The sequence below is a fragment of the Ovis canadensis genome, chromosome 14 (assembly GCF_042477335.2).
Source record: "Ovis canadensis isolate MfBH-ARS-UI-01 breed Bighorn chromosome 14, ARS-UI_OviCan_v2, whole genome shotgun sequence".
NCBI lineage: Eukaryota > Metazoa > Chordata > Mammalia > Artiodactyla > Bovidae > Ovis > Ovis canadensis.
The window spans coordinates 38,043,409-38,065,165 of record NC_091258.1 but is presented as its reverse complement, the minus strand read 5'-3'; the positions used below and the strand labels follow the sequence as shown (position 1 = coordinate 38,065,165).

At 40.8% G+C, this 21,757-nt stretch overlaps 1 protein-coding gene across 1 annotated transcript in view; it reads right to left on the bottom strand.

Moving 5' to 3' along the window:
• The window catches only part of NUP93 (nucleoporin 93), a 103,245-nt gene that overhangs the window by 36,772 nt on the left and 44,716 nt on the right, over positions 1-21,757 (bottom strand). Inside the window, exon 4 of the mRNA XM_069549893.1 lies at positions 177-239. Within this exon, the coding sequence (XP_069405994.1) occupies positions 177-239 (63 nt within the window). The remainder of the gene's footprint in view (positions 1-176; positions 240-21,757) is intronic.

Below are 21,757 nucleotides of genomic sequence, written 5' to 3'. Positions count from 1 at the left end.
CACTATATACACCAGAGTTACAAGCATAGCATTTTCCTCAAAAATGGTTACTGTAAAACTCCCCCTGGTGAACTACCAGGAGAGCTGGGCCTGGGACAGAGAATCCAGCTTCTAGAACCTATACACCCCAGCACACATGCTGCTCTCACAACAGCATGCATCTATGCATTTCTTACCCTCTTCCGGGACTCTTCGATGGCAGACAGCAGGGCATTGTCCTTTTCATTCTTTAGGAAGCCCTGGGAAGGAGCAGAGAAATGATACAACTTAGGTCAAAATTAACAAAATTAACCTTTAAAGAATCAAAAGCACACTGCAGGAAGAAGAAGAAGAAGAAAAAAACAACCATAGGGACATCTGTTGCCCTGCTTACCTTCACCCTCAACAAATGCCCTCAACTTGAAAATATTATACTACAGTTTTGGATATGCAGCCGGTCACAGTGCCTGTAACTGTTCTGGTCTACAATTTCTTCCTAATATTGAGAAAGCCATCAGCCATCCTTCTGTTTGGGTGTTTTTCACTTGTCACTGGCTGGGATACCTGCAAAACCATTTATTTACACACTTCTTCTGGGGTTATGCTACGTGTGCCCCCTATTTCAGGCCAGATGGCATATACCATTTATTTAACACAGGTAGGGGGAAGGGGAACTGACCCACAAGGCTGGTTTTACATGCACAGGGTGAAATGTTTGTAAAATACAACTTCACAGTAACACAACAGACCTAGTTTTACATTGTGCTCCCCCGATTTACTACTTGCATGGGTGACTTGATTTTAGACAAGTCACCCAGATTCTCTAAGCTGTAGTTTACTCAGATGTAAAATGAAAATTAAAGGAGATAATGTAATCAAGTGCTTGGCCCAAGGCTCAAAACATGTAGCTCCAGCATTAGGACTGCTTAGATCCAGATCTGCTGGTGACATTACAGGGAGACGCCCAGGGTGACTTCTTTGCTGCTACCGTCTTCGTTGCTCAACCTGAGATGCTGGGGAGGAGAAGGGACAGCTGCAGAGTGGGCTTCCATGCCTATCTCTAGGCTAGTGCCTGGCCCTTCACAGAGGAGGGAAGCTCACGGCTGGGATGTGGGGGCCAAGGAGGAACAAGGAAGACAGTCCCTTAACTAACCACTGGAGATCAAAGCTTTAGTTGTGATGAAAGAACTGGCATCATCCTATACATTAGATCCGCCTGTACTATGGAATTCAAGGTACCTGCACATCAAGAACACTGTGGGTGTATTTATATGTGTTCAAAATCATGTTTCTTCTTTTTTTCAGAATCAATCATGCTTTTACTTTTCTTATTTTGGGAACTCTTCGGGGAACTATAATACAAAACAGAATTAAGCTAAAAGTTTCATGCTAAATTTTAAAACATTATCTGATAGTTTTCTTGAAAACTTACTGTCATGATTAATTGATTTATTGATCACTTATTTGTATTTCAACAATTGTAATGTTTCAGTATATTTTGTTCAAACAGTCCCAGATATAAGGCTACGATTCTTAAAACAAGACAAAAAAACCAAAACAGGGGCGGGGGCTAGATAAGACTGGAGACATATATTTAAATAAAATATGACTGATCTTTGTCCGATTCTCCACATCTGTCGTCACATCCCAACCCTGTGAGCACTGGGATGGACAACAGCCAGCAGCTCCGGGAGCAGTTCTCTTGTTGGCTTCTCCAGGGCAGGCAGTCCCGAGGCAGCACTCAGGCTGCTCCAAACACCTACACTGACATTTGGGGGAGGTGGTGGGGCGGAGAGGACGCATCGGCCACCTGCCTACTAATATAACGGCCTCAATAAGCCAGAGCACGTAAACCTAGCCCCTCATGGGATCCATTCAGGAGAGGGCAGCTTGTCATCACATGCCTGTTTCTGACCATTGCAAGGGAGCCAGACATGAAATGATGGGAAGGATTTTAATGGACCTTGTTCATACCCTTCACAGCGAATAATTATATCAAGTAAACAAATCTTCATCATGGTTCCCTTTTCCTGAGCCGGTCTTCAATGGCAACAGCCAAAGGCTTTAGTGTCACAGTTTATAAACAAAGCTACAGAACTATTATCTTCGACTGCTGTTCCTGAACAAAGGGCAGGCATAGTTGTGCTTTGTTGCGCTGTTTCATGCTGCTAATGGTCAGGGTGGTGGCGATAACCACTGCCTGACAGGCCTGGTTTCATTTTTCTCTTTTTGGTTGGGGTGGGAGGGGCTATGCCAACTGCCCCACCTCCTCTCTCGGCTTCTCTGCTCTTCACAGTGACCAGCCATCTCTTTCTTTCAGCTGCATCCATGTCTGTCTATAACCCACATATACACAATTCAAACACAAATGCAAAGCATTAATCAGACATTTGTTTAAAAGAAACATAATGAAAAAAATAAAATAAATAAAAGCAACATAATATTCTGTAAGAAACAATTTCAAAATTTCTAAGAAATGAAATTTCAAAGTAGTGGTTAAGAAACAAAAAAGAAGGAAAAAAGTCATTGTTGGAGGGGGTGCAGATTACTCTCTTCTTATAATCCTACCTTCCAAAAATCTCACTAAATAAACTAAATGAAGCATTTGTGCATAAGAATCAAATTACAGACATCACCTACATATGAACAAAGGCCATGAGCTATGATGAACCTCAACAACAGAGGTTGTTGAGCCAAGTCTACAAAATACATGGATTTTGAATTTTAATTTTCCATCCTTTATTCACTCCTAAAATGAAATGTTAAAATATTTTAATATATTTTATTTTTTAAAACAATGTGTCAGTGACCTATCTTTTGAAAAGAATCTTAAACGTATTACCCAGTCAGAATAGTGCTGGGGTCTGTGCGCCCTCTAGTGGCAGTTAGATTCTTGTAAAGAACATATGTCTTAAGGAAAAATAACTAAAGATCCAATACTTTGGGCAAGAAAACACCTGCCTCAGTCCGAGTTTCCACGGGCCTCCTCTTCCACCTCCCTTTTCCATATGCGTGTTTTCTGCTCCCGTGAGGCACCTTTCAGAGATACATTTCTAAAGCTTATCAGAAAATGACTTTTCTACAGAGGTGAGCTGGGGCGTGAACAGTGTTTCTAGGAGACGCCTTCTCTCCACGGGCAGGGCTCCCTGCCACACTGGAGATTCCTGGTCAAAGAGAAGGCCCAACAGCTCAATTCCTACCTGGAGATGCCAGCTGTGTAACTGGAACCTTCAGAGATCCTCATCATTAATTTCCCCTTTTTTTGTCAACAAGTGCTTTTTTAATTGCTCATAGTCTCCAACCCTTCTACTGCTGACCCCCTCAATAAAGAACATTCCATAAACATCTGCAGGCCTGCTAAGAAAGATAACTAACTACCCGACTTCCCATCTATATATGCTCCTCTCTGCCAAAGTCCTGGAAACAGACACTTTTCTAACTGGCTCCTTGAATGGGTTTTGGTTTCAAGCTTTCTGTAACATATAATAGCTTCTATTCAGAAAGTAATTAAGGGCCAGACACTGCTCCAAGCAATTCAAAGACATTATTGCTAATCTTTTAACAATATGAAAGAATAGACATCCATTCTCCTCCCTCCCCTCCCAATCACATTTTACAGGTAACAGATTTCAGCATTCAACTAACACTGATAAGGGTTCCCAACCAAGAAGAGGCAGGGGAAGAATTCAAACACAGCTCAAACTCTCAAAAGACTCAAACTCTCAAAAGACTAACTGCTTCTGAAATACTGAGGGAATAGTAAACTTCTAAAATTTAGAAAATAAAAATAAAATTTCCTTTTATCTCTAAAAGCATGGAGTCCAGGAGGGGAGCAAAATATCCTTAGATTTGTTTCCTTCAATTATCAATTCCCCTTTATAGATGATGAAGTTAGAGGCTCAGAGAATACCAATTCTTATACCAGTACTAGTAAGAGCGAACACTTAGATGGATATGGTTATTAGTCTGTCGTAAGTGTGTGTTGCACACATTTGGTTCTAGTCTTCACTTTTAACCCAATGCTCAACTGACTCTCAACAGTACTTAACTGGATAATCCTATAAAGTATCAATATGTTCTTAATATAGGTTTAAAAGCTGAAAGGGCTTTTGAGATGGTTTCCAGAGCTTCCATCAACCCTAAAACATTATGGTTCCATATTAAGATAACCTGGTTCGTAGGGAGTCAAGTTCAGACTTGGAATCCAAATTTTCTGACCCCTTTTCTACCTTCTTCCACTCTACCATGCAAGTTAGGATGAGATAAACAGTTATTTCATGCTTGCATATTTACCCCTCCCCTTCCCGACCTCACACAGGTGAGGAATGAAACAATAAATGTCAAGTTTGGGGCATTTCTTTAGAATAGTGTTTTTCAAAACGTGCGTCAAAACTCATAATTGGGTCATGAAATTAACTAGCATTTTAAAAATGAAATAAAATGCAACAGAGATATAGGTATGGATAGATACTGTCTTGTGAAACTTTCAATTATATATTCTTATTTGTATGTAGAAGTGGGTCATAGTGTTACATGTATTTCTTACTACGGATCACAGACAAATAAAAGATGGAGAAATCACTGTTCTAGACTGTCCACTGTATAGTGTCTCAAAATACTACTTTTATTGCTGTGGAACAATAAACACTGTACATGTGCACAAGTAGTATCTCCAGCCACCTGTTCCATCTTTAACAGAGGAAGTGGGCTGCCTTGCAACATATACCGGCTGAGAACAATCTAGAATGCAGCTACAGGGTAAGCCAAGTCTCCTATTAAAAGTGTAGTCACATTTCAGGGACCTGCTAGGCCAAACTGGCTTTTAAATGGCTCAGGTTGAAAAAGACAAGCATGAAAAACTGCCTTATTTTAATCACCATGCAGACTCTGGGTTTCAGAAAATAAATGATTATAGAAAAAGCAAGTGGGCAAAGGATGTTTGTTTTTGTCAAATGGCCAAACTCTTCATTTATTTGCTTTCCAAAAGTAAAACTGTAAGAAATAAGGGTCTCTGTGAGAAAAATGTTAGTATCCCCTTTAGCTAGGGAAGTGTGACAGCAAAAAAAGAGCTTGCATCGATTCTTTCACAGTCCTTTGCTTCCCACCAACAAGTAAGTGGTTTGTCGAAGAGTTACGTAAACGGTTTGAAGTAAAGAACACATAGGTTTCCTGATCATTAAAAAATAAAAACAAAAAAGAAAATAATGAGTCTAAGTTGGCCCCACAAAACAAAAGCCACAGTTTACATGGTGCTCAAAACATGAAAGACCACTCTAGGTCTCTTTCCCTTCAACAGACCAACTGGCAGTCTACCCTGTCAAAATCGCAAGTGAGGCAGCCACAGCAGGCCTGACTTTCTGTCAGAAGGTATCTGACACGAGAGAAAAACACACGGTGAGTGCTATAAAAAATCTCTCTTCTCTCATGGAATACATACAAATTTAAAGGAAGTCAATAACCAACATTCCAAATCCAAATAATATTAACACAGTTAAGCAGTGACCATACTTAATGGTCACTGTGGTTGGAAAAAAACATTGCCAAGACACAAGCAAGAGCTAGGAAGGCAATGAAGAAGGAAAGAAAAATAAGCAGGGCAAAAAATAAACTTAAGAAACAGAATAATCAAGAGGGTCTATTCCAAGATGAAACAAGAATTTCAATAAGCACTACAAGTATTCCTTAGAACTTTGGATAGTGAAATGGAAACGTGTCCACTTTCTGTCAAGACAGGAATACGAGCTGTACCCATTATTTTGCTTCAGCTCATTCTGAATAAAATATCACTCCCTTAACCTCTCCTAAACCTTCTTGCCAATTTCTGAATGAATGATCTTTTCTGAAGTCTTCTCTTGTAAAATTTTTACAAAGGCAAAACTGCTACTTAAGGAGAAAGTGAGGAAGGACAAAGCAAGATACTGTTTTCAGACAAGCAGCAGAAACCCTGCCAGCACTCTGCTGCTGGGCTTATCAGATGGTGTGGACACGCTTTTCATTAGCTCCCTTTGTGGTGCCTACAGAGAACGCCTCAAGGAATTTTTCAGGTGCAAAGAGATATTCACTACTGATAAACTCCAAAAGACGAACAGAGAAATTTGAAATGGGGGGCATTTTTCAAAATTTGGGGAACTTTCATTTGGTTTTATAGCATGGTTGGTTATTTTAGTATATCAATATTTAATGCATTAAAACAAGAAGATATAAAGGCCCACGAGAGACCAAACTCCTTTTGTAAGAAATACAGACTAAAGAGCAAATCCAAGCTTTATTCACCAACTCAGATATTTACAGTAGGTTTCACCGCTTGTTTTCTACAAAAAATTTAATATTTTAAATTGTTCACAGATTGTATTAAATATATATTTTCAGATCACATTAAAAACAAATATATATATATATTTGTTTTTCCAAGAACTAGCCCTGCAGAAAGCAGTGCTAAGATCTGACACTGTCAACTGTAATACATTTTTAATGCTCTTGTATGATTTCTCACCGTGCATTTATGCAAAAGCCTAGTCACCCTCATTCAGCAGGTAGCAGCAGATGCTGCAAGAGTGGCGCTGGTGTTTTGTCCCCCCATTTGCCAGATCAGCAGACCCACTGGCCCACAGGCAGCTCTGCAGCCACAGGTGGCAGACCTTGGGGCTGTGTGAGCACCAGGCCATCTGTCACTCTTTAGGCTGCAGGGTCCCATTTCATACATGGTTTCTGCTGCTGGGTTAAACAAAGGGTCACACAACTATGTGATGGATTTGGGTCCATGAAGGCGAAGCAAATCACTTGCTCCCATATAATTCAAACTGGTTTACAAGATGGTCTACAAGTTCTCACAGGCTGAAGAGAACTCAACATGTGCAGAGAGACTGTAAACCCAAGAATACACAGCTCTGAGCATGCTTCCTCCTGGGCCCACCTGGGGCCTTATGGCAGCACTCCGACGCGAGTGTACTGGCTGGCCTGGTCTCTTTCAGGCATGTCAGTATCACCGTGACACAAATCCATCTCACCTGTGCCCTCTGGAAGAGTCACAGACCTCTGAGAGAACCACTCATATAAGTCTGTCTAACAGCTTTTTGTGGCTCCTTCCCTATTACCCTCTCCACCGCACAAGAGAACAGAAAGAAGAGGGAGGAGGCGGAAAGGAAGAGAGCGAGGGAACAGGAAGGGGAGTTGAGGGAGGAAAAGGAATGAGGACCTCAGGCCTACTGCTTCAAGAATTAGCCTTCCTGTTTCAGGAGAGGGAGGAGGAAAGATGGGCAAGGGGAAAAATGGAGGAGGAAGGGGAGGAAGGAGAGGTGGGGGTGGAAGGAAAGGAGAAGGGAAAGGGGAGGAGGGGGAGGAAGGGGGAGGAAGGAAGGGCAGAGGAGGAGGAGGAAATAACTATTATAAAACTAACACCCAACTTCCGAGATTTTCAGCACTGGGTAAAGAAAGCGTGTGAGAGGTAGGACTCACTCTGATCCAGAAGGGAAGTCACCTCTGACAAGGGTCACGTCATTCCTGGGGGGCACTGGTGAGGGGCGCACGGATGCACTGCACACTTCCCTTGCCCACACATGTAGGCGACAACTACTACAGATGCGGCTTCTGGTTCTGCACCAAGGCTCCAAGCTGGGGCTGCTACTGGCACATTTGGTCGCTGTACTTGGAGGATAAGGCCAAGGTTAAGGTCTGCACTCCAGTGAGAGCCATGTTAAGTCTCTTGTGCTCCTGCTTCAAAACCAGTTCTGTCCCTTTTAGGGGGCCCAAGCCATCCCCGTTATCTACCTCTGGCCATCCAGGAAAGGAAAGCGTCCAAGTCAGGTACTGGGAGACTCTATGGGGTGGGGGGACAAGCAGTAAGGGCATAATATGAATGAGTAAAATAAAACATGATGGCCATTTAGTCAGCTAGGGGGGAAATGTTTTTCAGCAGAAATCCCCCCTCCTCCCAAGTGCAGCAGAGCCCCGCAAAAACCTCTCAGGGTTGTGTAAGCAGCTCTCCCCTGCTGGTCACAGGAGGCCTGCGGAGAGGATGTGAGTTGCTTGGCGCCGATACCCACATCTCACTGCTTCCAGAAACAAGCCAGAGCCCGCACCTCAGCGATGCCGCAGGATGCGCCCTGCAGCAGTCGCTGGGCCTCTGCTGGCCGCCCTCTCTCTCTCTCTACTCCTGGGAAGGGGGGGACCGAAAAGTAAGAGCACTGAAAACCAAGGCAGGGAGGGAGCGGGGAGGCCAGCCAGCCAAGTGCTCTCAGACTCGGAGGTGGCCCCATGGGAGACAGTAAGGACAGAGGCTCTGAGCAGGTTCTCCCCTCTGCCTTCCCCTCAAACCTGGACTCTGGCCCCAAAGCAGCATACCTGTTAGACCTACCCTTTGAAGTAGCTCTAACAAGAACAGGCAGCTCCAAGAACAGGGAGGATTCTAAAGAGAAAACTTTTCAATCTAGCTTTGTGAGTAGAATAAACTGTGTGCCAAAGTATGCCCAGCTTCAAATATCAGCTGAAGAACCCTCTCCTCACCCAAAGGTAAGGCTAGATCTAAAAAATATTAATCCCATAGCCACTCTCAGGTGATGGAAAGATAGATAAGGAGGATATATTAAAGGATGATAAAAACGTTTTAATGTATCTTTGGGGAGCGGATTTCCATCTTGGAGATGGATTAGTCCACGTTCAAAGAACTTTGGGTACTAAAACCGCACTGCAGTATGAACTGGGAATGTATCAGTCATGGCCTTTATCACGGCCAAAGTCCCCTCCCACTGTCCTCCTGCTCCCAACCCAAACTTAAAAGAACTTATTAAAAGAACCCTGTATTATATATATAAAAAAATACAGGTTGCCTGCTTTGTCAGATTTAGTGTCTTTTCCCCTTGGCAACAGACCAAAGCAAGGCTCGGGGGCTATGAGAAGGACAGGCAGCAGAGGGTGCGTCTCTGAGGCAGTCAGGTGGGAGCTGACTAGTGTTTGCCAGGCTGGTTTCCACTGCGCTCAAGATTAAGTCTGAGTTCTACTTAGCAAGCGCAAGGAGCGCCCTTAGCGAAGACAATGTTTGGGAACCACGTGTCATATTAATTCCCCGCTGGTACACGGTGTCAGTCATTCACACTGCAGTCGAAAACCCCAGCTCCTCCTGCTCTGCAGCACTGCTTATGCTGATGGCTTGGAGCACTCATCATCATGGCTGTCACAGAGAAGGGAGGTTTGGTTCTGCTGCAGTTTCTTCTCATTCAGAAATTATTTTTCAAAAATTTATTTGTTGGGAGACCACTAACAGACTCTTTTATAACTTCCCGTTGCCTTAGATGGAATCTGTCATGGTACCCCATTTGCGACCAGTACTTGGGGTTTCACACTCTAAAACCTTAATTAAGTTTGGAAGCATTTTGACTTTCCCCTGTCAGAGCTGAGGGAATACTGCAGGATGCACTCACCACTGTCACTGCGGGTACAGAAAACACCAAACACTGCTTAGCTAAAACGGCAAATGCGAGCAACAGGAGGGGAAACGGCAAGATCATTCTTTAAACACAAATTGCCTGAAATAGACAGGGAGGTAAAACCTTTCACCCAGCCTATGCATACTAGGAGAAGAGGGGCAACCCTGCCCCATGGGACCCCTCATACCTGGAGAATCAGGAGTGATCTGCCGGAAGGATGCATCAGAATGCCCATGCCCATGCCAGGAGACGAGTACTTCACCCTGCATGCCAAATCAACAGCGTGTACCTAAAAGCTCAACTTGTAGGATTTACCTTGTTTTAACTGTTTGTTTATAAATGTGTATCATCTACATCAAAGGATCAGGAGGACTCCAAGCAGAGCTCCATAAAGCTATTTCCGATGAGACTGAGAAGGAACATCTCTGGGAGAAGGTTGCTAAAGCACAGACAGACTTTGCTGCAAGCTCAATCCATTAGATCCATCACCAACCAGTAAGCTCACAAGAGAAGCAGTCAAATGCAGGCAGATGCACAGCACAGATTATGAGTCTGATGGCCCGAATTCAGGCAAAATTGACTGCTTTCCAGACGTATGACCTTGAGCACGTTGTTTAATGGCAGTCAACCTTGCTTTACTTAACTGTAAGGATGAGCTGATTACAGTACATAAACTCTAAAGCCAGTTTCAGAAATTCTAACTCTATGAAAGGTGGGAACAGGTAAGAAATTAGCATCGTCATGACTGTAGCTCACTTCCAAAATAATCCATACCTTAAATCACAAAAGAAATACAGCAAACTTTGTTTTTGAAGGCTGTGGACATACATTTCATACTTAAACTAATTAAAGCCCACAGAGAGCTAGAAAGAAAATCAGAATCAAAGACAAATAACGTTTTTTCCCATAGGAATGCCAGTTTCATCTTGCCATAAAGGAGAAGCATACTGTCTTGCTTTCTGAAAAACCATCCTATACTGAAAGGAGTACGTTTTCACAATTAAAAAAAAGAAGAAAGCACAAAGCAAGGAAATTCAGAAGTCTTAACAAAATACTTATTTAAATTTTTGTTTTATCCATATTTGCTACCAGTTTCTTAAAAGCAGCAATCGGAAGCTATCTAGATACAAGTGCTAGTTAAGTCTTTACTTCAGGAAAATCTCAAAATTTCTACCATTTAACAGAGTAAAAAGTAACTGTAAACTGGCAAGGTAGTGCTGCTAGAGGTATCTCCAGACTTGACTGAACGAAGGTGACCCGTGCGGCCCACCTCTCCTCACAGGGCTCCTGGGGACGCCATTTTCCTCCTTCCTCACTGCCATCTTAGTGCCATGAACGTCTCTTAGCGGGCTGGCCGACAAGCTAGCTTATCTACGTTATGGCACTGCCAGAGCATTCAAAGGTTTGATAGGAACATATTTTTTGCGGCAGAAAGAACAGCCTCTGACTCTCTACTACCAGCCAGGCTAAAATTTCTACACTAAAGAGGTTTAGGAATCCCCTGCAAGTACCAGAAACGCGAGCCTCTCCCCAGTAGCCACTCTTGAGTAGACCATGGAGTAGACCATGGTGAAGGTAAAGAAAATGGAAAGCAGCTGGGTCTCTGCTATGTCCTCAGAGTACTTGGTGCACAGCTTACATAAAGCCAGAGAAAGAAAGTGAGACCAGCATCTTTAACCAGGTTTTACTTTAAAAATGTCAAGGGAAGGCTTTGTGATACCCTTTATGTCATCCAACCAAACATTTATGCAGCAAAGACGCAGTTAAGAGGAGTTCTAATTTGCTGTCCTCCAAGTCTTTTATTTCAAAGTGCAAGCCTTGTAAAAACCAGTGGAAAAGAATCCCTTTGCATTCTACTATATACAGTAAACAATTAATATATTAAATGTCTCTTTTAGGGTTAGTAAAATTATATTGAGATCTAGGCTCCTACGTGACAAGCATAAGATTAATGCAAGATTTACGGAATCTTTGTGGGATTCTAAAGAGGGCTTAGGAAAACTGAGCCTTCCAATTTCAATGAAAAGACTGATGTGAAAATCCTCCTCTCCCCTAGTTTCAAAAACATCTCCTAATTAGAGAAGACAGCATTCAGCGAAGAAGATGAACAACAGCTACTGCAACAAGACCTGGAAGAACAGCTGGCTGTATAAATTTGGTATCAAGTTAAAAGGTACCTAGTTCTGTGAAGATTTAACTCCTGAAACAGCTACTAAAGTATTCTGAACAAATTCTTCATGGTACAGTTTACTGTAAAATACACTTACTATAAATTCTTCAGGGTTAAGTGCCTTTGAAAAAAATAAACACACAAATCAAAGTTAAAATCCACTTATTTCCTCTTAGTAACAGCATAAAGGAACAAAGGAATAAGCCGAGTCAAATCCAATTAATTTTAAGAATCAAGATTTCTAAGCTTACAATCACAAACAAGAGTTTTCCACAAGTAGCTTTGAAGTCAACTATTAATTAAACAGAAGGCACTAAAAACTGTCCCCATTAATGGGAGTGAAAGCCCTCCATCTACTGATCTTTTAAGGACAAAATCTTCTTTTGTTAAAACATTTTCCCTTTATATTTTAATCAGCCATTATAGATCATTAACATTGGAAGCATTTCCTTAAAAAAGAAAAGAAAGGAAAAAAAACCAACCAACAATAAAACCCCTAAATTCCAGCAATTTTCTTCATAAATGGAAAACAAATTGTAAAAGACAGTGAAAAGAAGCCGGAACTCTCATTAACTTAAATTACCAATGAATATTTAATTAAAAGCATGTATTAAAACCACTCACAAAACCTATATTTTAAGTACACATATATATCAACATATATCACACTTGGTTTCCAACATATACATAAAAAATACATCTAACAATCTCTGTATTATACCTTTAATATTTGCAGTGTTCATTTTAAAGTCTATTTTGTCCATTCAACCAAAGACAAATTTTCAACTTCTCACCGCTAAATGAGTAGGAGAAATACTTACTGTAGACAAAAGGATTCCATTTTCTTTCTGGGAATGCTCTCCACCCTCCTACAGAACTCTTCTATGCAGCGTGCAATTTCATTTTTTGACTTTTACAGTAACAAAGCTCTCATGCCACAGAACCTAATGTAAATGAAATGGCCCTGCAGCTGCCTTCAGAACCCAGCTCACCTCAACCATGATACAGCTAATTGTTAAAAATGGTGGCTGAGACATTTTCCATACATTAAATTAAGGAGCTCTGATGAAGGCACTGGCATCCTCCCACTTCAGACAAAGGAAAATAATTTGCAACTGTACCAAGGCACGGATAATTGAGTCATTTCCTATACTGGGTCAGTGTTAGAGGTTTCCTCCATCTTTACAAAATGCAAACCACAGCTCATTGTCTCATCCCAGAAATCAATTCATTGCAATGCTGCACTGGGTCAGAGTTTTAAAGCAATCTTAGTCCTGGGTAAATCCAGACCTCCAACACAGAGACAAGTGAAATTCTCACAGTTCCTCTCTTCCCTGGGCTGCTCTCTTCTATTCCTCACTTGACAGCGCCTCAAGTCTTCCTATTGTTAAGAGTACAGAAAGTCCCACACCTCTGAAGGGAGCTAAATCTCTTAACTAGGTGAGCAATTTCCAAGTCCATGCTTCGGAAAGAAGTCCAAACCCTATGAGTCCCATGATACAAATACGTTCCTTGGGATAAAAAGCTATGTATCATTGGCTTTTTTTTTTTGGGAGGGGGGGTTTGTTTTTAAGGGAGGACAAGACAATCAAACTGCTTTTTAATGCTGAATCAAAAGCATTTTATCTCTGATATTAGTCAAGGTATTAACAGTGGTACAAGCAACAAAGCTTTATCATTTTACCACCCTCTAGATAAGGCTTAGAGGAGTTGGAAAGTTTTTCATTTCACTTATACAAATCATGATCTCTGCACCAAAAATTGGAAATATTCTTAAAGTGTTCATATCACACTCTTCTGAGGACAAATTTGGGATAGGAAAAGTCACTATCTCAATTCAAATCACCTACAGTTGATAACACTTAAGAATCCACATCTTTGATGCTGTATTTAATTTTCATTTAAAGTCTTATGCTAAAGCACTACTTGTGAGATAATTCCAGATACCTTGAATAGTACTTTTTCCCTATAACAAAATATAAATGACTGAATTCCTTGGTAAACCATACCACACACACACAGACACACACACACTCTCTCATCTACAAACCCAAAGGATCTGATTTTAGCACAGAAAAATTCTATTTTAATATTTTACCTCATGTAAGAATTCTACACTTCACACGCATCTTTTCAAAAAAATCCTAAAGAAAGTCCATACTACTTACTACTTAAAGATGAAGTCTGCAAAAATCCTAAATAATCGACTATTTAAATCTTTAAGTGAATGCTTATCTGCCCCACCCAACAGATTTTTTTTTTTTTTTAAGAAAAATGTTAGAATGACAAGGCACAAATCTGAATAATTCCCAGGAGAATCAAGTACTTTTTCTATCAAATGAGTTAAATACTTCTGAATTCATCTCAAAATTTTAAACAAACTGAGATCTTATCTTTCACAGGTATTGCAACAACATGCTATCAATGTATTTACTAGGGTACATTCATCTTTTTTTAAGGTGCATTAATCTTAATTTCTCTATGAAACACCTACCTGCAGCTCTCCAATTTAAGGAGTTTCTCCAATTTAAGGAGACCGGTTGACGCTGTCGGTCACTGCAGCTCTTCCGTACCTTCTCTGTGGGATGAGCTCTGTCGGAACCAGTGCTCAAGTTTTCCTCACTACGAACAGCCAGAAATGAGAGGGGGGAGGAGAGGAGAGCGAGACACAGGGAAGAGAGAAAGAAGAGAGAGTACGAAGAAAAAGGAAAAGATAGCACCCTGCAAATGCTGATATGACTGAAGCACTGAAGAGTCTAATTAGACAATGAGATTGCAGGGTCTCCTTAAAAAGGGTGCTCGCAGCCCCCAGGGCAGAGCATCATCACCCGTGTTGCCCCACACAAATTCAGAGAAGTCAGCCATCAGTTTGAAAGCACAAACTGATGGGAGTAACAGTTTATAGGTTACAGAAGGGTATTTTATTGTTAACGGACTGTACCAAGTTAAGATTTAAGAGGGGGAGAGACAACATGTAGGCAAGGAATGCTATGATACTTTTTTTTTTTTTTGACCCAAGCCACTGCAATTACTCTGATGTGAATTTCTGATGACTTCCGACATCTTGCATGGTTAATACTCGCTTCAGCTGTCATGTTTGGTTAATGTGGAAAATGCATTTGCTGCATTGTGATGCAGTGCTGTGGCCACAGATTGTAACACCAGTTGTGAAGCTGGTCCCTTAACTGAGCAGCAGGAATTTGCACATGCCATGATGCTAAAATAAATGGTAGTTAAAAGATTTTATACAGTAGCAGGCAGATTCTGCCATTTTAGCCTACAGAACGTGTAGATTCTACCTCCACAAGCATCTCAGCTCACTGTGCCCCTATCAACTGCACTGTCCTTCAGACAGAATGGTAAATTCATCATCTTATATGTTTGGCCTCTCGGTAGTTAAAAGATTTCAATACTGTTTAAATAACTATTCAGATTAATTATAGCTTTGAACAGAACCGAGGTTATTTGCATTTCAGGAATATACAGCCAAAGAAACTGTCAGTGACACAGGAAAATGCAGACCTTTTATTAACATATGCTCAGCTCAACTGTCACTTCTCTGTACAACATTTAGGGGAAAATATATGATGTGTAAATAATGAATATTTCCATACTACCGCAATGTTTTTCTTAAATGTTTCTCAGAAAGGGATTTTTTCCTCCTTCGGTTTTAATGTATTATCTGAGAATTAAAGACTACCTCAAAATACTAACATGTGTTTTTTATTGTCACTAAAAGGAATTTAATGCAGCAAACAACTGTGCAATTACAGGAAAGCTTGTGCAAAAGCAGAGATGAAACTGCACTGAGAACCAGGCACGAGATGATTAAAGTCAGGCCAGGAAGGTAGTGGACTGTCATTACAGTGCAGACTGCGAAAGAAAAATCCTTTTCTGCAAAAGAGAACGATCCTTCCACCTTCAAAAACAAAAACCACAAACCCTATGACTGCAACTGTGTTGGCTGCAAAACTAATACCTATACTGCAGAACGTGAAGGACAGACACATGATCTGCCAATTTTACAACATTTTTATACAAATATTAACTTGGCTACTTAGCATCTAGAATTTGGCTACTTAAAGTTCTTATTCATCTGTAACAATCATTTCGGTATTAAAAAAAAGCAGAACCAAGTTACAGACTTTGCTGCTTTAAAAGAAAAACAACTAATATAATCAACTTGTATTTCTTACATCAGAACTTTTGCCAATTAAATGCTCAGAGTTAAGATGTTTCAGACGTTTCTGCCTTGAGAAAAAAAGAAAACTAAACGGAAAAAGAATGAACATAAGAACACACTGGTGTCTGCACAGTGAATAACAATGAAAGAACTTATGTTACTAACATAAAAATCAACCCATGATTTCCTTTGTTTTATTCATTGTGATAGCACCAAATGCATAATTTGGAGGTGCATGTGTTAACAAGAGCTGTAAAACTGAAGAGCTTTCTAGTTCTGTTTCTTCTCCTAACTTAAAATTAACTGTACCAACAGTGCTATTTGGTGCCATAGCAGATGTCACAGTAGTTGCAGCTAACATTCAACAATTCAAGCTTTTTTGTTTCAGACCCAATACAAGGTACCACTAGCGGCTCAGAAACCACATAAGCAAGGAGGGAGGGAGAGAGGGAATGTGTGTTGGGGGTAGCTTTGAAATTAACCAGGCTCAGCTTATGCTCCAATTACTGAACAAAAGACAATCCTGGGGGACCTCTCTCTGAACCAGTGCAAGAAGCAAACTCTTTTGTTTCTGATCAAATAAATTCAGCGTTGGCGCATAGTGGATATGCAGCAAGGGGATTTTCTGCCTGGGGATGGAAGGGGCGAGAGAAAAAAAGAACTCAGAGACCCCAGTGTGGTTACAGTCAAACCATGTCACTGATGGTTAAAACCTATTCCTGAGGGAGACATCTAAAGTTCACTACCGGAGACTGAGAAAACCCCCTTCATTACTTAAAAAACCCCATGTCATTAGAGCCACGCTTTTCCATGCCACTGTGGCCAAAGAAATAAGTTAAGAGGACACACTTTATGCTAGAATAAACTGTAAACCAGCTCAGCCTCAATCTGTGAGTATCCCAAGGAGACCAGAGGAGTTGCACGGGATCTTGAATGCAAAGGGCCTCAGAGTCGAGACCACTGAGAAATGCTAAGCGATCTGCCTCAGACCCCAGCCCAAGTAAGTATGGGGAGGTCGCCAAACACTGGAAGAAGACACCTGACAAAGGAGTGCTTTTCCACCTGCTGTATCACTAGCTGCAGTGACCCACTCCTACACTTAATTCTGTGTTTTGGCTTTATACAGCCTTAAGGCTTAAAAACGAAAAGAGAAAATGGTAGACAACTAGTGGACTCAGTATTTATTCATATAACAGACATAAATGGGCTTTCTTATTTCACAAATGCAGAGACAATATCGGATTCTTTCTACCAAAGAGGATCAGTATGATCTTTTCAAAATCCTCTGTATACTGCACCATTCTGAAATACAATGGCACCTAACTTGTACATCAGATACTCATACACTCTGTGTGAAAAATGCAGACAACCCAAAGTGTAAAGACAGATGGATCTTACTACCACAATGACCAAAGTGCATTAAGGTCTTTGTGTATTTGAAAGATCTCCAAATTTCTGGTGAGGGCTCAAATTTTTAAACCTTATTCCATACAAATTTCCAATGAAGTATGCCTTTAGATAGTTCCTTAGAATTCACTGTAATGAAAATCTTTAATAGAAAAGTTTCAAGTTCACTGTTTTTATTTCCATCTCTCTATAGATTTCCCCAGTTAGTCCATTAAGTAACTTTTTAGCAAAGTACAGGTACAGGATCAAGAAAGAAGAAAATTTCCAAAAATAGTAGCAACACTTCCTCCAGCCTCAGATAGCCATATTCCAAAGTCTCTGATTTTCTCCCTCATGCAGTTAACTGGTTTTAAAGATCTGAGTAGGAAAAAATAAAAAATAAAAAGGAGGGGAAAAGTAGCTCTAATTTCCTTAGGCTTGTGTTTGAAACACAACAAGGATGAGGAGACATTTTTTTAAGAGGTGGCATTATATGCCTTTTTTTTTTTAAACCTGTTACCATTACTAAAGAAAATTACAGAACAGAAAAAAGGAAGCCACTGAAATTCTGTGGTTCAATTAGAATTATGATAATCACTCAGTGAAGTTATCATGTTCAAGCATACAACTGTAATGCTTTAAAGTACATTAACAACATGTAGGGCCTCACCCAGAAATCAAACTATTACAGAATCCTGATGAGCTCTGTTCTCCCTTCTACTGGGCTGCTGGGAAGATCAAGTAATATCACCGGAGGGCAAGTGCTTTTAAGAGTTAAAAATGAGAGAACATGTGAGGTCAGGCAAGCACTGTCCCCTGTTCTAGCCTTCGGAGGCACACAGGCTCCCAGTTCCCTTCCTGGCCACCCCCACCAACCTCCTCCTAGCTCCTCTCCCCCAGCTGAGACCTTGGTCCCTGGCCCCATGCTATATGCTTCCCCTCTGTACAGTAGCTTGTACTGCCACAACTCTTACCTCTAGACCAATGATTCTGGAAAATTCTGGCTGGAGTAAGTTTCTGAGCAGTGTTTCTTACCCTATCTTCAAATGTTTCAGGGGCATTTCCACGAAGATATCTTGCCAGAACATCGAAAACAGAAATCAAATCTCAACTCCCAATCTAGTTAACCTTCCTAATTTCTCAGCCTTGACCAACACTGCCCATCCTTCTTGCGCCACAAACCTCAAGTGATTTCTGAACATCCTTCTTAAGCCCATCAGGCACCAACTGACGTAGATGTTCTATTCCAAATGTTTCTCACACACCTTTTCCTCTCTGTTTTTCAGCCACCGACTGATTCTGGCCACCATCACTGAGCCTGGATTGCTGCAATCGCCTCTGAACAACACTGCAGCAGGTATCCTTCCCCTGGCCCAGCCAACTTTCGTGTTTCCACACCCTCCCTCCTTTCTTGTTGACACTTACCTGCTCCAAAACTTTCAACGGCATGTACTGCCGACACTCTACTTCTTGGTAGTCACTCCTTTCACATCTGTTCCTCCTACACTGACAGAGTTTATTTTTTAGCATATAACTTCTATTCTTACCTCCCTGACCTTGTTCAGGTCATTACTCTCATATCCTCTTTCACTTCCACAAGCTAAGCCCATTTAATCTTGCAAGGCCTACTGAGATGGTGACTGTTTCAGGGGATCTTCCCCAATCATCCTAGAATGCATGCGTCATTACCCCCTTTCTCTCCTCTGAACTCCCTATGGCATTTAGAATCTCATGTGATTCCTATTTAGTTTTGCCAGTCATTTTACATGGTCTTGGACAGTTTGACCCTATAATAGGAATGTTAGTCTTGGCTCTCTAGGTAGAGAACAATGAGCTTCCAGAGGGAAGCATCCAGAATTTAGGTTTATTCTAATTGTCATCAGTGCCTACCATACTGCAGTCCTTAATGGGCACTCAACAAAACCACTTCATTGATTTTTATTAGTGTTCACTAGGCCCCACCCAAGGAGATGGAGGTATCTACTTAAAGGGGAGCTAAATATTACTTTCACTTATTGTTCATTCTTTTAAATCTCTTCAGCTCCCTGAGATAATTGCAGCCTTAGGTACTAAGACAGATGCTGAGATGGTTCTTGGCCAATGTGCAGAAGCACCAAACTCGTCTTTGTGACTAAGCAATATTATCAACAGTGTTCAATCCCCAAAGTCGGCTTCCTTCTCAGTTGCATCAGGAGCCAAGGAGGTTCTGGGAAAATGAGATGGTCCTGGCCCAAAGTCAGTGGTGTGGCATTCACAGCTGATCTGTCCTGACAAATCAGCTGAGAATGAAAAAGCAATCTGCTAATTTTATCAATGACATTTCACCTTGAGTATTAAGTAAAGACTACTAGATTTAGGCAGTCATTAAAGAATCAGAGGATCTCTGTTCATCTTATTTAGCAGGAAAATAAATTAAGGTTTATTATCTATTGTTCATATGCAAACTTGTCTGCTTAGGGCTCAAGAAACAACAGGAAAAAGAAAGCTCTCCTTTCTACTGCCCCGCAGCAGGGTTCTGCCTCCACAAGCTTACCAAGGGGACAGGGTTAGGAGTGGGCCAGAAACTCAAGGCAGGTAGGTGAAGGTAATTTCAGAAGCTAGGCTTCCACTTTAAGCACGTTTTAAGGAAGCAGTGTCTCAGTAACTGTGGTTATTAATGGGAAGGGGCTAAAGTGGGAGGAGGCAGCATCTCTCCTCAAATTTTCCTTCAGGTAAATTCACTGCAATCCCAAGTTCCAGAAATTCAGAATGGGAGTTCTCTTGTCAGTTTGGGTCTGGGTCTCTGTCTCTCTCACAAACACACACACAAACAAATACATTCCCAGCACCTAATCAAGCCTTAGTATTCAGATAAAGGGAATAAGTGATTCTGGCAAGAACTTGGAGATTATATGAAGAAGTTCTACCTCAATAACAACAAATGAAATAATAAAGTCAATAAAAACTCATCTTCATTACAGTCATGAAATTTCAGGGGCAGTTCATTTCCCTTGTGGCATAGATTAAGAAAACAGGGAAACTTAGAGCCTCACAGATCCAAGCCCTGGGTTCAGGCCCGAGTTCCTTGCTCTCAGGGTTCTCTACACACCACTATGACACTGTATCAACACAACCTGGTGAGGGGTGTGCTTGATGAAATCCGACTTCAGGGAATCTGAAGTTCTTCCATTGAGGATGATGGTGGATACAAAAGAACAGCTTCTGGCTTGCTAGTCTTGTCACCAACGTACTTTACACAACAGATGTATTTCTTACCAGGTTGATTGTAAATAGAATTCTTTTAAACAACTTCTATTTTAAATTCAGTAGGGAAGCTGTTATCTGAAGGAATACTAAAGCTAAATATCACCCCAAGAGTTCTTTAATAAATGCAGATATTCAGATTTTGGATTTGCTTACTAAAGCAGGGCCCATCATATTATTACTATTATTTTAGAGAAAAGACATTAAAACCTCAATTTTCATGCAGTTTTGTTTTTTTTTTTTGCTGTATATATTTACTGTTTCTGTTATTAACCAGAAAACACTGATGAGGCCAGAAATTGATTAAAAAAAAAAAAAAAACAATCCTCAATAGAAAGAAAAGGATTACTAAAATTACTCAGTCCTCAAGGATTCCAACAAGGAAACATTTAAGTATTTCATTATCTGGTCTGAGTTTCAAAATCTACTGACATATAAAATATTAGTCCTGAAATCTTTCTAAGAAAAATTTTATAAGAAAATAACCACAGTTAAAAATTACATGCAAAATAACAACAAAATGAAGTGTTCCTGTGAAGCTACCTGTATATTATTCTAACTTAATCTAGTCAAGCCTTATGGGTAATGCCCTGTAAAGCTACCTACAGAGGATTTCCAAAGGCAAGGGGGTAATTAAATCTAGTGGAAAGCATTCTGAAGTTGGAGTCAAACAATCTGTGTTCTAGGTAACCCTACACAACTTATTCACATCATGCCTCAGTTTCCTCATCTGTAAAAAGGGGAAAATGCCACCAAATCTATATGATGAACACTGTTTATCTTCACCAGCTAATACAAGAGGATTATTCTTCAAAGCAAAGAGAAGATGTTTCAAATGATTTCTAAGACACACAGGCTGCAGATTTTAATACATTTTTGAAATATGCAGACTGATTTAGACATTTCCAAGGAAATACTTATTCTGACTCTCTGCTTTCTTTCATGGCATCTGTTGTTACTAGCGGCTAAGGAAAAGTAAAATCTAATGTCATTAACAGTCGACCGAAGATCTTCAGCACTCACTCAATGCAGGAGGGGCTCACAGAGAGAAACAAATGAAAAGGTAAATAAAATGAGAATGAGAGAAGCTGAGGAGAATGGCAGAGAAAATCAGGTTAATGAGTAAAAATAAGAAGTCCATCTTTCATCTCTCCTGGCTCCTACTGATGGCAAACTGTATTTAATCTGCTGAGAGACCAGATTTAAGGCCTCCCTTTGATATAGTCCATCCATGAATTATTAATGTTAGCAGAAGCAATAGCACATCCGCTCACAGCGATCACAGAGGAAAAGTGATGATTAACCAAGACGGGATTATTAATCCCTCCACTTCCTGTTCCTCCATCCCCGTCTCTTCTTCATCCCCCACTGCGC